Here is an 18,179-nt window from a genome sequence, read left to right as displayed (position 1 = left end):
CGTGGGTTGTGGTAAGTGAAGGGGGAGTGAAAGCACTTTTACAATCAATGCCTATTCTTCTTATTGCTGTGGATTTCACATAATGTCCTCAATAAAAACCCATCTCTCCCAACTTTTTTTTCCTTTCACTTCATGATGGTCTGTTTGAAAATAACACCTGATGCTTCTCTGAAAGCTTCAAAAGATGACATTTCTAATTGGGGACTGAAAGGTTTAAGAGTTCAGTTTAATTTCGCATTTGACTACGCATTTTTCGCCATTATTGCATTGAACATTTTTCATGACACCTTTTTAAAATCATAAATCAATAAATGGTCTGAATTAACCTTTTGACGAGCATAGAAATTCCACTGTTCAAAATGTTTAGTGTTGTGTTTGAGAAAAGTGAATATTACTGTGGATGTGGCTGTGCAGCTGTCTGTCTGTTATGTTTTCCCTACGATGGATTGGTGACCTGTCAAAGATGTACAATGCCTTTGCTAATAATCATGGTCTTCTGTGCCAACTCATCCTAAATTACATAAAGTAATATCCCAACTAGCATGTCTATGGATTTTGGTAATAAGCTGAGATACCCAGCGAAATGCTTCACATTTGCACTGGCAGAACATACAAGCTTGAAATCGATCCTAATCTGGAATTAAACTGGAACAACTATGACATGGTTAGTTCTCATATGTGATGAATGTGATAACTGAAAACGATCCCTCTCTTTAACCAGTTATAATGAATACGGGGTAATACATCAATACATCAATAGGTGTCTATACATATAATTCTATCACAAATGGCAAGCCATATGCACAGGCAATGGTTTGTCTCGTGTTCTCAAAATTCTCTTTAATTTCTTGTTTAAATCCTTTTTTTTTAAAATATATATATTGTTATCAGAGTGTGAGCGTTGTCCCTCCAAACCTTGTTGTGTTCGTCATTTGTCATGTATCTGTGGTTTTCAGGGATGACAGTTAGCCTCCGTTTAAACTGCACAGGAGCAGTTCTCGGGTTGGCTGGTGGATGCGGTGGCACAGGAACAAAAAAAGCTAGTAAAACACTGTTGTAAGGCCACTGACACGTTATCTTGTGATCCAAACTGAGTAAGGCTGTTACCTCGAGGGAAATGATCCGATGAAATACTATATAATGTCTCATAGCCTGTCATGAATTGTATGTCGAGGTGTCACTCTCTCATGGTTTTAAATCCACGCTGCTTCATTTGAAATGAGTGCGGCTGGGATGTATTGACATTCGAGCTCACGAAAGGATTTTAATTAGTCACTGTCACAGTTGTTGCTTTATTTAGATCATATGTGGCGGCAGGTTTGATGATATAATTTACATAGAACTCCACTTCCCAGCCATTTGGTCGCAGTGATTGTGGCTCTGAAAAAAAAATGTTGCTTTGATAAACATTAGCGGTGGATTAAGTTCATTCATGGGATAAAACAAAGAAAATAGAGTGCTGGTAATGCATTATTTATTGGAAATTCCACTCTGGCTGCAAGGCTGCGGTTCAATATGTGTTTCGGTGAGAGGGATATTTAAACTAATATTGGCCAGACTTGGAATCACTATCACGTTTAAAGAAAACATTGTTCTTTACTCTCTTTTGAGCTGTGCAATTTTCAAGATGTGTATCAGGAGACATCCAAGGAAATGGCTGAGGATTATTCTGGTGAGTTTATCTTTGCCCTTTTGAGATAGACACTCATGTCTGTGCTCCAAAAGACCACTCGCTGCGGTGCTGCCTTGAAAGCAGAGATAAGCTGCACATGCAAATGCATTTATGAAGACGCAGAGGAGACATGACCGAGAGGATTCATTACACCACCTCCATTGTTTTTAGAATAATGTAAAAAAAAACAAAAAAAAACGCTATGTGAAGGAATAACATTGAACCACTTCACCATGAACTGTAACACTAATCTAAATAAATTGTCACACAGGGCCAAGATTTTACTGTGTCATTAAACAATACACCAGCAGTATAAATTCTTGAATGCACTTCTCCTCTAAAAAAAATAACTTTATGGGATTTATTTGGATCACCATGGTTTTTTGTGTGTTTTTTTTCTCCCTAATGTTGAATTTGGAAGCATCCCACACCAACAGCCATCTGCAGCATGAGCCAAATTTATATTTGACATGCACAGCCAGATGGATGTCTAAAACATGTGCAGAGTCATGGATTGACCTTTCAGGTGGAGGGAGGAATTGCATCACCAAATACCCGTTGTGACTTGTAAATAGATGGATTAATTTCAAAGAGGCTAGCTGAGCAAGTTTGATGTGACGGCAGATGAAATTTTACTCCTTCAGAGTACAGAGAAGGAAAAACAAATCCAAAATTCATGCTAAAAAATGTCTGTGTTTGTGTATTCTTCTTGCACATATCCCCTCGCTCTTCTTTTGATTTCAGTTTCACTATTTTGTGAATTTCACATATTCCAGAACTCTTAATTTGTATAGGCATTCACTATGTTGCAAAAGTGTTTTATTCCCTTATAATTGAGAACTTTACCTGCTCTAATAGGCTGGTTTGTTAGTGTGAACTAAAGGTGATATAAACATTACTCTGGAGCACAAAGACTGCATGGCTGTTCTAATTACAGCCATGCACTATTTTCAGGACTAAATAGTTATTTTAGATTGAGTTGAAAGTTATCGTTGTGACAAAGTAGTGCAAAGTACAATAGAAGGCTTCTCTTAGTGAGCCATGTCCTGTGGAAGGGTTCAAAATTCTCGTCGCACAGAAAACATCTAAAGCAAGGAAAAAGAATAAAAGGACAGGAACCTCACTAATGTGGAATGTTTTGATCTTTATGGTTACTTCAAAATGTCTGTTTTGTTTACCCAATGTGTTCAACAGTCTTTGTGACATCTGTGCACTTGTCTATGCTCTTTTGAAACCTCTTCTGATTCAAACCCAACAGAGAGCAGCCCTCAACTCCTGGTTAATGTATTTCTTCTCTGAAATATCATTATCATCCTGGGAGGAGTATGTCTCCTGAGGTTATAACCTTTATCTGTCCTGACCTCCATTCCCAGTCCCTCCCTTGTGTTTCACTTTGAACCAAAGACGAAAGAGGCTAAAGCTACACAAGTTAACCTTTTGTGAGCTCTTTTACAGGCAAAGAAAAGAAAAATGGGGATATTACAGAACATGTTAAAGACAGGAAATCAAAAGGATAACGACTGACTTTCTCACGATGATGAATATTTAATCCAACCATTAATCTTCTATACTATTTTATCCCACTTGGTTTTGTAGGACGTTGTTGCCAATCCCAGGTGACGAAATACATTCCCTGTACTTTGGGGGGTAACTTGGGGAACAGGACCAACTCCACACAGTCCCCCAAACATAGATTCAAACCAGGAATCATTTAACTATGATGCAAAATTGGCCCATGTAAACACATGTGACTGTTGTCACTTTGCTGTGTGCAGGACTGAACTCGTGCTCACCATTTAATCTGTCCTTTTCAACAATGGACAACACGCTACCATAATACGTTCTCAAAAAAACTAAAGAGCAGTGGAATTGACATGACCTCTCCTTTTTAAAGTCTGTTCACTGGTTTTAGTTTTAGCCACAAACATGATTCAAAGGAGAAGCCTTTGGTTGATCGTTGCTTACATTAATCTCATTCATCAATATGACATTAAAGAAAAACGCTCTATCTTCTGTGTTACAAATATTATTGTAGTCATTAGTTCTGTTGAAGTGCTCCAGCTGAACAAGAAGAGTGTGTGTTTACCCAGCTGAGCTCTCATGCTTGTACTTTAGGCTTTTGGGCTCTCGCCAAGCTGCAGGCCTCACAGTTGATTCCATATGTCGCCCCCAACCATAAACTCAGGAATGGGAACGTGAAAACTGAGGCGTACTCCTTATTCACGCTCATCATCTCACCCAAGACATCAACTAGCGTTGCTTCAGCACCGCTGTATTTTTGTGTTCTTGTTGTGCATCAGGATGAACTGCAGCTTATCTTCGGAATACAATATTAGAGAGGGGAAAACTGTGTGATGTAAAATCTTATGAAAGCCACTAATCTGCGTGAATGGCTGAGAGGGATTATGCTTGTCATAAGGAAAAAAAAAATGAGCTTGAGATGCTCATTTTTTGAGCACAAGCATTGAATTTATGTAGCCGTGAAAGGAGTTCATGAGAGATGATCAATCCTGACCTTTGTTTCACCATCCCTAATGAAACTCTTATTCCATACTTAATAGACCCTGATAAAGGTCATTCATATAGCTCATGCACATAAACACTATCTTCTCTGCTTTATTCATTTCTGCTTAGTTCCACATAGTTAATCCTATAAAAAAGGAATATGGCTCATGTTTTGTCACCCGTATAGTTGCATGCAAACACTGACGGATGATTTTCTGAAGTTTCGTAGCATGTTGCTAATGCCACCCAGTAAGCAGGCAGTGGTGCGGCGCACTAATCTTTAAATGCCGTCATCTTTATCAACTGTGACACTTCCCATTGATCAATCATCTGTTGAATACGAAGGTGCCTCCACTTATACATCTTCACTTACGTTTGTGCTGCGCTTTGTGCGCCAAAACACTTGAGAACACTGAGCTCCTTCGGCGATGCACTTTAAATCCTCCACACCCACTCTCAACCATTGTATTTATGCGGAACACATTCATTCCCAATCTTCCTCTTCTGGTTTTCAATCTGCGCCGAGCGGCTCTCCCCATGTTTTGGAAACAAAGTGTGCTGCTTTAGAATAAAGAGACAATTTGTCGGCCAGATTCAGCTGTGCCATTAGAGATACTTGGTCAGTTAGTTGGGCATAGACAAGGTTAAGTGTCTGCATGCAAGTGAGGTGTAGGTTGTTTGAATGTGTATCACTCATTATTCTCCTCAAAACTTTTTTTTGTTTTTGTTTTCACTCTTACACCAGTAAGTTAAACTATCAAAACTAGTTAATCTCCATGTACCTCTGAGATTTTGAGCACTTGTAATAGAGTGCACCAGCTGTGATTAGTCATATTAGCATGACTCAGCAATAACATCCATCTGCAGACACCAGTACTCCCAGACACACCTCCTTCAAATAACGCCCACTTCCAGATTTATGCATTGCTTTTTAGAAGATGTGGATTTAATTAGTGGGTTTTTAATCCCCTTTCAAATAAATTAAGGTAATCACTATGTAGAAGCCTTTTATCTAACTCACAGAACTACCGCAGAAATACTTTAATGTGATGTCAATCTAGGCCAGGGTATGCCTTTTAAGATCATATTCAAATGTGTTTATTTTCTTGAAATGTTTTCTTCTCTGAGGCGTACCTTCAGCTATCGCTGCAGCATGACTTGGTCTGTTTGTTGCATCAAGACAATAAAGTACATCTTCACACTAGTATTGAATGTGGTTGCATAGGGGTGGAAAGTGATGCTTTTGAGTCTGGGTCGAGCCTCACAATGCACAGTTTAGAGGCTTCATAGTTTCCAATTTCCTCCCACAGTCCAAAAACATGCAATTCAAGGTTAATTGCTGACGTTAAATTAGCCGTACATGCCAATGTGAGCACAGTTGTTATTCTCTTTGTTTTTGTGATTTTATCCCACTGGGATCAGCCCCAGTGCGCCAAGGATATAGAGGTACAGAAGATGGATGTATTGGATACATTAAAAGCCAACATATCTGGTGCTGAAATGAATACCATAAGTTGCATAATTTTAGAGAAACCCTTACTGTTTCATTCAAAGACTACATTTAAATCATATTTGCTACATGTGCTTTTGAATCTGGTGGAACTGTGTATCTAACTGTTGGCTAAAGATTTCCAGGTGCTTACAAATCCCAAATGTTCCATGCCACATGAGGACTGGATGACAAGTGGGCTACCAAGTTATTCAATGAAAAATTGGGAAACAATAAACATCTTGTCAAGCAATAGTTAGATTGAGGGTATTTCATTACTGATCCCCCTTTTCAACTAAAAATGTAAAGCTTTTGATGCATTCTGGTCTGTTTATACAACAGTGGTTCATTAGTCAACATGGTCTTGGGGCTCTATCACAGTGGCCACCAAAGGTTGCATCTAATAAAAGTTGTGAATCCCCTGGGTGATTTGGTTTGCCAATGTTCACCAACGTCCAAAACCAAAAGTAAGTAAAGTAGTATTTAGTTTGGTTTGCAAATGTATTATTTTGGTCTCTGGTGCCCCCACACCATTCATCACCCTTTGGGGTTGTTTTGTACCTCGGGTTGGGAAGTACTGGATTATAACACACCATTTCTTTCACTTACTTTCAACTCCCTGGAAAGGTTTCAGAAGTACATCAAGTCCACACATCCATGTGCTCTGCAGACAGCTTCTTCTCTGTCTGGCTAAATAATAAGTAAATAACTGGACTATGCATGAAACACTAGACGAGGGATGTAACATCATCACTCACTTACTAACTCAGTGAAATATGTTTGCCTTTATGGGGGCTGCTCCCCCACACCTCTGTGGTGCAGCCAATTATGCTATGTAATGCATACGGCTGCCAGTACAAGCACAGATTGGTTTAGTCTGACTATAGGGGACTGGTTGCCAGGAAAACTGACATTTACAATTGTGTCTGCAAGTAAAAAAAAAAAAAATCCAAGCTAATACCATTTTTTCACTTCTCCAACATTTTGCTTTTATTTAATTGTCTTTCTTCTATTAATATTCATATTATTGTTTTGTTTTGTTTAGGCCCAACTCTACCAAGTTTGCTGGAGGAGTTAAGATAATCAGTTAATTTTCTTTGAATTAAATTACATGCATGGTCGTTCAAGCTTGTTTGATGATCCCCAACGTGAGATATCTTTGAAGTAACTCTCAATGATTGGGGGGAAAAAAAGACCATTTCTCTATTGCAGCCCATCAACAGGAAACGTTCTGCATATGGTTCTTAACAAGACTCTCACTATGAACAATGGGCTTCCACGGGGACTTTAACTGATAATTCCTCTTTTTTTTTTTTTTTTTTAAAGAAGCTGCACTATTTGATACCAAGCTATTACTATTTGATGCTTTTCAGTTTAACTGGCGATCCAAATGTGCAGTGCCTAAGGCCACTGCTTCCTTTCTTCTCGTAATGTTTCTGTGAGGTTTACATGGGGGTTTTAAAGGTTGCCTTTTTGTGTGTGTGTGTGTGTGTATATGTATGTGTGTGTGTGTGTGTGTGTGTGTGTGTGTGTACTCCAGGAGATGGGCTGAATAAGAAAAGATGGATGCGGTAGTGTGGAGAAGGGAAAGATAATGAATGAAGTCCACCGTGGGTGGCGAAGCCCATCACTAAGGTGTAATGGGTCCCAACAGAGAGACGGAAATATTGACCCGTCCGTCACTCCCCCCACCACTTTTCTCCTCTCCCTCCTTATTCTTACAAATACAAACTCTCACTAGTGTGTACACAACAAATAGAGATGAAACAAACAATGCCAACCTACACATTGTTTTGGCAGATAGTCACACATCCCAAAAGTGCATTTTCTTTTTGTCGACATATCACAGAAGCCAACATCAGTGTGTGAGTTTCATTGGTGCGAGTTCTTCTGGAAGCAAGTGGAAACATTGTGGTCCCTCACAGAGACCGTTTCATCGAATATATATGCGCTGTGAAGGAACTCAGAAATGTCCCTTCAATGCAGAACAGCAGCTGAACTGTCTCTGCTCTAATTTGCCTCACTTCAGGCAAAATTCTTTGACATGGATTCTATGGAAAATAGCTCAGAGCAATTTGGCGTGCTGGAAGCAGTTTCAGCAACGTTTTTTTTTCTCCTTCACTCCTGAACTTTTAAAAGCTGGTGAACCTTCTCCTCCCTTCACTCGGTTGGTATTTCTCTCCTGATATAAATCACTTGAGTTCTGAAAGCGAACAGTGGTGCACACCAATTCTCTTTTATTACTCTCCAGCATGGACAAATCTGTCTCACTTTGACAGCAGCTGCACTGTCCCCGTCTTCCACTATTGTCTGTTTCACTTGTTCCTTTCTGATTGATTTATTGACTCATTCATGCATCCAACCCTTCATTAATGAATGTATTTATTATTTGCCTTGTGTCATTGGTCAACAGACTGAAGGGACTAAGCCCACTTACTGTCATCAGAGGCAGCAACGGGATCAGCCGGTGATTATAGTGATTACAGTTTGTGCTTACATAGGGCTCTGGTGCTTTGTGCCACATCTCCCCTCGTCAGCTGGCAGTCTGAGTTCTAATCTGCCTGTTATAACAAACAGCAGACGAGGGAACAGTAGGGGTAAAAAAGCTCTATGGGCGGATAAGCAAGAATGTGGATATAAATGGGTAGTTTGTGGCCAAACTGCAAAATTGTGTTTTTCATTTTTTTGGTGGGGCGGAGTTCTGTTTTGTGAAACCTGATCTGATCGATGATTACTTCCAGATGACCAGTGTAATCCTTTATCAGTCCCTGCCATTATGTGACCAGTGGAGAGCAATTTGTAATGCTGCTGCCAGGGTAGTAATGATACCAGGCTTTTTAAACAGGGCCTGTCCCAGCTCATACTGTGGAAAAAGATGACAAGATGACAAAGCAAATGTTATTTGATTTATTTCCCTCTGATACTATAGTAACAAAGATATATATTGAAGTATTCCGGATGCATGTAAATACGTGAAATGGCACCTGGCCATCTCATATATTTATGATATGAGAGCTGGGAAATAATTCTGCAGCACATACTCTTTTGGTGGGTATTATTCAGGCCAAGGAGTTCAGAAATATGCAGCAATAAATAACAATAGCACATGCTCCTCTTATACATCCATTCATCAACTGACTGTATATGTCCTCCAAGAAAGCTTGGAGCCACCTGATGTTTTCCTCTCTCTGCATTGCACCTACTCCTATATGTTTATGAATGCATCACTCACAGGGAATTCATCCCCCCCCCCAGTAGTTCAAAGGGCTCCATCAGAGCCAAGTGTCTGATGAAATCCTGATTACCCTCCTAATTGGTATTGTGAAGTGGTTGTGGCACGTGGTGAGGGTAGCTTCTCTCGCTATCGATCCCTTCTCCCACTTCATTATTGATTTGTACTTAATACATTTAATTGTAATTATTTCTCCGACTTATTTTATTCCCCTGCAATGTCCAGGTGCCTTCAGGATACTATAGGAAAACTGATCAGGAGGTATTTGTGGCTCTGTGATTGTGTGTGTGTGTGTGTGTGTGTGTGTGTGTGTGTGTGTGTGTGTGTGTGTGTGTGTGTGTGTGTGTGTGTGTGTGTGTGTGTGTGTGTGTGTGTGTGTGTGTGTGTGTGTGTGTGTGTGTGTGTGTGTGTGTGTGTGTGTGTGTGTGTGTGTGTGATGGTTTACAAAAATAAATGCACAGCAGTGATAAAAGGGATTTGCAATATGGGTCAAGATAGATGTTAAGGCTGAGATTACGTTTGCAATCCATGTTAAATACACATTACGATGTTTAATCCCTCAAAAGAAAGTTATTATAAACCGCCGTATGATTAAAATTTCAGATTTGCTCATAGCTTAACATCTGGGGCAGCGTCCTTAAATCCAAAAATATATTCCCTCTGTCCTTTTTAATGGTTTCGACAGATCAAACAGGTACTTGTGCAGCTCTGTGAAGCAATTCAGCAAATTCTTTACATCTGTTTTGTAATGAGGAAAACTGCATGTCTTGCCATTTACATGTTCATTCGTTCGTGCATTTGTGCCTTCAACCTCAGGCTGGTTATATCTCTTTTATCCATCTCTCATCTAATCTTGTGTGACACCTAATCTTAAGCAGTGTTCTCACCTGCTGATTACAAGCCTCTCAGCCACCAGCTCAAAGCAGAAGAAAGCAGAAGAAAATGCAAGGGAGAGACTATAGAGACGGGAGCACTGGCTTTTTAATTGTTTCTCAGTTTCATAGGCTTGACCCTGTATTTATTTGACTGGCATTTACTGCCTGCAAATTAACTCTTCATGGGTCGGTGACAAGCTGCCGACAGCTGACTGAGGCAGGTGAGTGAATGACTTACAGGGGTGAGATGGGGGGCTGTGGTGGCGAGAGTTGGGGGGGGGGTTCACAATCCCGTAAAGCTCACATGGGGAAGAGTCGGCAGTCCATATCTCATTACTTGCTCCGCTCAAAATGAGATGAGCTCTTTTTTTGCTTGTCCCTCACTGGTTCAATTGATTAGTCGGCAGCCAATCAATGTTAATTAAGGTGCTGAGAATCCTTTAATTGTGGCATATGAATCATTGTGTCAGACCCCGCCTTGACCTCTACAGGACCGAGAATGTGATTTGCCACGGTGGGAAATAAATACCTTTTATATATTGTGAGATAATGATGGATAGTAAATGACTATAGATTTGATGGACACCGATTCTGTGTATAGGGTATACTGTACTTGCAGCCTCATTAAGATCACATATTCTGTAACATATGTAATAGAGATCTCACCCATTTTCATGTCCTATTGTTTTAATTTAGCAAACGGATACAGCGCTCCGACAGATCAATACCTGTCAAAATATTTAAGAACTAATGTTGTCCGATAAGTGTTATGTGTGGCGAGGGACTTTCTGTGCATATGAAGTGGGGTTTTGATTGATGACTGCCAAAAACAAAATGGCACACGAGAACACCGCCGGAACCATAATTGTATTCTTTAATGAAGACCTGCATTTCACGTTAGAGCCGATTTCGCATTTCGTGGATTGTGTCCTCTCCATCTCCAACACCACCATCCATCATGCCTCAATAATGATGCAACCTGCTCATGCTATGTCCACCGCTTCAACTACACTTCTCTAGAAGGGAATTCACCCATAATGGTGCAGCGTGAACCTTAGAAAATACTTCATGTCACCAGCCTTTCTGTATTTTCTCTTTTTTCTCTGAATATCAGTATCCATCCATGGAACCAGTCACTTATGAATCACCATTAATACAATGTGCAGCTTTGCAAGTCTTTGCAATAATCTGGTTGTCTGCATTATTGATAATAGAATATGACCTATTGTTCAGTGAAACACAAGTATAGACAAGATAAGTTTTCCAATGCACATTGATCCTGTACTTCCACATCTTGTCTTAGTTTCAGCCACTTGACCTTTTCTAGTAATACTTTTATAAACTTAGATCCTTGAATGATGGAGCACTGTCCCAGCTCACTTGCAGCAAAAGGGTCACAGATCACAAAACTTTCCTCACTGCACCACTGTGCTTAAAAACACTCACATTTCCCTAAAGATCATTTCAGATCATTCATAGTAGATTGAGATGGCATATGTGCAACTGTATGTTTGCACTTGGCAATGCAAAATACTTTTATTTTTAAACTTTATTTTGTGTTTAAAAAAAACAAACAAAAAAAAAAACCTGGAATGGCTCGATGCTGAAATGTGACAACAGTTGCAGTAAACTCTGCTGTGTATGGTACAATCGTCAGCTATTTGTATTTTACCCATGCACACAAACTTCTGTCTTTTAGATGTTACTTATTTATAATCTTCAAGGTGGTGGACTGGTGAGAAACACAGTGAAACATATGAAAAACAACCATTGGTTTACTCAGCCCATCATTGACCGCTTACGTATTTATCAAAACTCAGCCGATAACTGATAAATGCCAGTGTCGTTTTCCAGTTTAGGGCACTTTCTGCTTGAGCCATTAAATGTGAATCCACTGGCATTATTTTTTTTTCAATTAGAGTTCTCTTTGAAATACTCCTCTTAAGGAAGTAAAGTAACATTATTTCACATCCTTAGTTTTCTCTTGTTTGATTGATTAATCTTAATCCCCAAAATTGGAGCACTAATTCAAATTTACAGTTTTGTACAATCAAAATTTTCTGTATGACTGTACCATTCATTTTTTGTTTCAGCGATGCTTTGCAGTTTGAATTATTCCAGCAACAGAACTTATAACTTTCACTGTCAATCTCCTCAAACTAAATATCTGACTCATGGGCTGCTGTATATTGTGGCCAATCAGAAAAATGAAAATCTGTAATATTGCTGTGTTTTTGATGAAGTTCTCTTTTCCCCTCTCGTTTCAGGTGTAATAACAGGACCCAGTGTGCTGTTGTGGCTGGACCGGACGTGTTCCCTGACCCATGCCCGGGCACCTACAAATACCTTGAGGTCCAATATGAATGTGTTCCCTACAGTACGTATCCCACAGTCCTCCCACAGTCTTAACCAGTGCCTAATACTTCAACCCATTCTCATTTCCTCTTAACAACAATGACTCATGCGCAACTCAATACACTTGCACACTCGTAATGTTCCAAACACTCTGAAATATCTCCAATGTGTCATCCAGTCTCGTACAACAGATTAAGGCCCAGCGGTGGATGTGATAATGCATGATGATTCCTGCAACATGAAAAACATGACACCCTGTCTGAGAACAGGATGTGATATTGACAGTGTTGTGTACAGTGAAGAAGTGATGCAGTTTGTCAATGTGGAGTCCGACCAACAGATGCTGGTACTGCTGTTTATCAGTTGTTAATGTCTTTGTTTTAACTGACAGGAGGTTAATGCTTTTCTCATTCTCTGCATCATGCATCAATTATTGCAGCAAGTTTGCATTTAATTCTACTGAACTTCTACAGTGGGATCTTGTTTGTCTAATGAAGAAGTAGATTCTGTATTAAGGATACAGTATTGAAATCATGCAACAGGGGACTATGTTGGTCATCAATGTAGATTTATTATAGTTAGGTTGTCGGTGACATTCAACAGAATAATGAAATACCTATATGGTAATCTATTCTGTCACACGGTGCTGGCTGTGTATTATTTCAGACTTGGTAGGTGTCACAATCTTCCCATTAGCTCCTCCAGTTCCAGAAACATGCCTGCTCATGTGTAATCTATTTGCTTCGCAGCAAGAAAGACCATTTGACTCATGAAAAACCAAACATACTCTTAGTGTTTGCCTTACTTCAGCTCAGTGGACACCAAAGTATTGTTCAAACGACTGACGCATCTCTGGTGGGGTGAATAAAAATGTTTTGATTAGGACAGCAGGTAAAAAACAGTCTGCTTAGGACCCAAGAGGAAAAAATCTGGGTGGAGAAGGGAAGGATCAGCATGAAGGGACAGGATGGACACAGAGAGAGGAAATCCAGGTGAGGTCAGAGGAAGTGGCATGGCCAGTGCCATTTGGCCTTTCGTATTGTTTTATAGTGACCTCCGAAGTGGAACACCAAAGTTACGATAATTATGTCTCATAAAATCCAGATGGTCTGTCGATTTCTGAGAAGTGATATAAAAACTGGAAATATTTGATCATCGGGCAGTAGCTCTGTAAAGTGCAGCTGCTGGTTTGAAACAGGTTCTCGCGATTCACATTCAAATCAAAACTATCTTTCAAACTTTTCATGTCCTTACATGGCTCCCTCAGCGGGCTGCCTGACAGTAACTTTTATGTTGTGAAGTGAAAGCGTTTTCCTACCTGTGATCCAAAGTTGGCACATATCAGGGGGTTTTTCATGGCTGACTCCTTGCAATGTGCAGATTTCGCCATTTCAGCTACTTAATGTGTCTTTCCTGGGTCACATAGCTGAAGCTGCAATGGACAGTAATGCAGTTTTAATCAGACTTCAAATCCAGACTCCATCAGAATAATTCATGTGGCATTTTCATAGTCCACTGATATAAACATAGAAGCAAGACAAGTTCATTCATGTATAAACTATGACAAGGCATGAAAAGAACTACTGGAAAAATCGATTTTGGGAGAGAAAAAAGAAGGAATCTGCAAGAAAGGTCTGTAAGAAAGCATGTAGAAATCAGAAAGAAACTGGTGTCAAAGCTGTCCCCTCAGCAGCCCTCTGCAGTATCTCGAAGTGACATAATTCTATAAAGTGTGGCACATCTGTGTGCAGGTATCGGCCTGCTTTGCTGTGTGGTGAGGAGTAAGATCCCGAGGGAGCTCATAGTCCCAGTGGTGGGCACACAGTCCAGAAGAAAGTTTCTGAAGCAACAGTCCTGCATGAGCAGTTCTCTCCAGTTCCAAAATATTCCACTTTGTTGTATGAGGAACATACATCTTTTTAGCTTTTAGTGGTGAATGGTTATCTTCACTTTTATGAGTTTCAGAGGAACAACTACTACTTCTCACAGGAATATTGGTATGGATATGATATGATATGAACATCCTGTTAAAGGGTTATTTGATTATCCTTTGTTGACCGAATATCAACTTCATAGTTGAACTTCGACATGCCCGGCATTTTTCTAAATGCCTAAACTGAGTACTTTTTAAAAAATTATATTCCACAACAATATTCCCTTCATATATTTTCTGGGTTTACTCACCAGTTGTACAACTTTGTCATCAAAAGAGCACCCCAAATGAAATGTATCTCCAGCAGATAAACATATTTAATCTCCAGATAATAGATTTACTGCAACAAATGAGTCTGTCGATATTGAATTGTATCCCAACTGAAGACTGGGGTCAGATTCACAGTATAAATCGTGTGTCACAATAAGTGCCAGTCAGATGACATAGAAGGATGTGAGGCAGATTTTTAATTTGTTATCTTGAACTGCAAGATAAAAATGGAAGTGAAAAACAACTCAATTTCCAAGGAGTTCTGCAGAAGAGCAAAGGTTTGCAGCCCCCTGCTCCAAGCAAACGATCAATGTCAATGGCAACTTCACTCAATGGTGGAACTGTACAACTTGGAGACAGTAATTCTACTTTCACAATCCCATTAGTTGCTTGGCTTATGTCACAGCAAGTCCCATCTCATCCAGAACCTATTACTTTCACTGCAGGACCCCAATGTAATTCCTTTAAATTTATGTATATGTGCTATATTCTGGACATACTCAAACGGCGTGGCTGCATATCAAACCTATTGCTTGTTCAACTTAGAGGTTTGGTTTCCAGCCAGTCCTTATCAAAGTAGCACTGTGACTGACCTCCAGTCTGACTGGACCCAACTGAACCAGGAGGCCTTCATTATTTCAGGCCGATTGCTCGCGGTTGGATAGCTTGTAAAAATTTCCAGTCCCATCCCATCCTGTTTTCATTACACTCACTTTATTTCACCGGTGTCACCTTTCGAAAAAATATTGAGGCACACAGTCAGACATAATGACTCCTTATAAAATGGGGGGGGGGGCAGAAAAAAGCTACCACTCAATGCAGAGACTTGGCTTTCCTGCCCTGTGTTGATCTCCTGCAACATAATGTAAAGTAATTGCCTGTTTGACTGATGGAAAGTGTGCAATAGTCATGAGAACCACATGAATTTTGGTACCTTCTTTTAAACAAAACATTTCTTTAAAAAAAAAAAAAAAACATTCCAAAAGACAACAGTCCCATAGATTTGGAAAGCCGTTTCTGGCGGGTTAATTGCGCGAGCATCCAAGCCTCCAAGCCTCCTGTTCATGGTCCACAAGGGAAGAATTTGGAGGGATCTTGTGAGGTATAACTATAGATCGTGCCCAGCTATCACCCAAGTATGGGGAAAAAACCGCAACAAAAAACGACCTGTCGGCAACTCATAAACATAGCAGAAGTCATGTAGGCGTTTATTTGTATATTGAATAGGGAAGCAAACTGTAATCACAAGCGGTCACTGGAGACGGATTTTCAGACACATTTTATAGCAGGATATGAATTAATTCATTTGTGACAGCCAACTAAGCTACCATCATGCTTCCCGAATGAAGCAATCAGGTGATTTTGGCTCCACATTTAGAGGCAGTTCTTTGTCTTTTTGTGCTTACAGTATTTGATATGGCTGCTCACCTTTTATAAATGGTGAAGGTATGAATGTATGTTTCAAGCTGAAGTCTCGTTTAGCAACAAAAGTTTACAAACATACGTATAGTTTCTTATTGTTAATTTGTACTGAGGTATAAATGGAGACATGGCAGCTCCTCAATTGTGGTTGGGCTTTTAACACAAGTGTCCTTAACCAAGGTCCTGAAGCCAACTCAAGGATTTGAGTGTTTAATAAGAGAATCAGCCACCCATGACTCCAACTCTCCTTTAGTGGTGGAGTCTCGACTCTGTATTCCACTGACAAGCTCTCCCTCTTGGTCCTAATAATCCCGTTTTTTCTTCCAAGCCTCCCTCACTTTCACTTACATTTTGTCCTTTAAGTGCTCTCACTGCCCCAAAGCCCCTTCCCCCCCCACCCAACCATGTCCTTTTATTTGCTACCTCTGTTCCGTCACTGCACAGTCTCAATCTCGGCTGCCCCTCCTCTCTTCTCGACCACCTTCTCTGACAGTTTTTATCTGTATTCTGCTTGGGGAGCTTTTTCTTCATCTTTTTCTTAAAGGATGAATTACCGCTCTTCTCTCCATATCTTTACAAGCCAGTGAGATGATGCAGTGAGATCCGCTGTTAATAATGGCAGAGGAGTGTGCGAAATCAACGGACACATACCGCAGATACAATATTGATTTTATTAATTTGCGATTTGATCCACTCCATCAGTTGTAATGGGGGGGGGGGGACAACAAAAATAAAATGTTACAGCAATTACTGCTATGAGTGCCCGTGTTTGCCTGTGCTGTGTGGCGGTGTCACAGCACAAGACAATCCATCATGTTTTCATTTGAGCTCCTGTCTGAATAATTATTTGATATGAGCTGCGAGTTTTGAGTGTGAGGAAATCGCATCACGTTGAACGATGATGGAGGCAAAGCGGCGCTGATAGTAAGGTGAAACAATCAAAATGACATTTAGACATATTGCATTTGCAACAAAAAAAGTGAGCACTTAATACAGAAAACCTGATAGAGAGTGGATGTATTTGTCCCTGTCAGTCTTCCGTGAATGCTCGTTTTCTTTTATCTCCCAGAGAAAACGCTCTTTATTTGAACCAGTGCCGTTTGTGCATGCTCCCCCATGCACTTTCCAGATTAGCAAGGCTACCTCCAGGCAGAAGTGACATGCTGACCCTTTATGATGACTCATAAACATGACTGTGCTCCAATTGCTGACATGTGTCTCCACCCCGCCTCCTCACCTTGACTTTCCAGGGTTCAGCAGGGAGATGCTCATCTATTCTCTTAGTGCCTTATTAAAACCGTTCTCTCTCACTTGCTCTGTCTTTTTTCCTTCCCTGAGTAACTTTCACTTTAACAGCTCCTCCCAAAGGTTGAGCTCATGAGAGGTCAACACAACCACGTCTCCCTCCTGCACAGCCGGTGTCTTTCCTGGGCTGTAATGAAGCTGTGAGATCCCCTCAGTGGCCCCTCAAATTCTCTGACTTGTCGCACAAGAAGAAACAGTCAGACCTGGGTTGCTGTACTCAGTGCTTGAAAGAGATTTTCTTTCTCGTTTTGACGCCTAGCATTTAGCTTTATTATATTTTTTTCCCTAATATCACCCACCTCCCAAATGTAATTGATTTTTTTTCTTTCAATGTCATTTCCATGATAAATTGATTGATTTCGTCCAGGCAAACAGTCAAACTCCCCCTCCAAACAAAAAAAGAAGAGGTAAGGGATAATTATATGTCCTTTCAAGGAAACACTTTGTTCAGTTCACTTTCCTATATTGACACTTCAGTATGTATGGCAAGATGAGGTGCAGGGAAAAGCGAGAAAGAGAAAGGCAGGGAGATGAGACAGTGGAAGAACAAAGGGAGAAAACCTGCTGGCAGTCTATTGCTATACATAAGCCACAAGTTCCCCCCACTGTTTGCAGCTAATAAGGACAATGTAAAATCCTGTCTGGCACAGTGGGGTCCAACTCCGCCCTGTCAGATACATCTCACGATTTGGAAGCTGAGCCAGGACATATAATCATGCAATCAATTTCACAAAGGAAGTTTGTGTAATCCAGAGCTGATGTATCAAAGAAAGTTGCCGCTTAATTTGTCAACTTTCTCTCCCCCATTCAACTAACGTAATTGGTTTTTAATTTATTTTGCTAATAATAACACACCTAACAGGTTCAGGGGGGGCCCTAATTGAATAATGGAGTAGATTGTTTTGGCAAGTTTTACACCACACCTGCTACCAATTTCAATGCTTCTGTGTTGGCAGGTAAAACCATGAAATTGATGCGATGCACACGCTGATCATTGACAATGAAGCTCGGTGCATAATGAGGTGGGATTATTGGGCCTGCCATGCAGTGGTCACACCCAATGTAAACAACACATGTGCGACCACGATGAGACCGTCTCGGAGCAGCGATGTCACCACATG

General features: G+C 40.3%; 1 protein-coding gene across 1 annotated transcript in view; it reads left to right on the top strand.

Moving 5' to 3' along the window:
• LOC308147107 (adhesion G protein-coupled receptor L3) overlaps positions 1 to 18,179 on the top strand; it is a gene marked incomplete at its 3' end in the record, with an annotated part of 169,030 nt that overhangs the window by 50,771 nt on the left and 100,080 nt on the right. Inside the window, exon 3 of the mRNA XM_080519188.1 lies at positions 12,041 to 12,150. Within this exon, the coding sequence (XP_080375314.1) occupies positions 12,041 to 12,150 (110 nt within the window). The remainder of the gene's footprint in view (positions 1 to 12,040; positions 12,151 to 18,179) is intronic.

The sequence above is a fragment of the Blennius ocellaris genome, assembly GCF_963422515.1.
Source record: "Blennius ocellaris genome assembly, chromosome: 23".
Lineage (NCBI taxonomy): Eukaryota > Metazoa > Chordata > Actinopteri > Blenniiformes > Blenniidae > Blennius > Blennius ocellaris.
The sequence above is the reverse complement of the archived record's forward strand: the minus strand, read 5'-3'. Positions and strand labels throughout refer to the sequence as shown.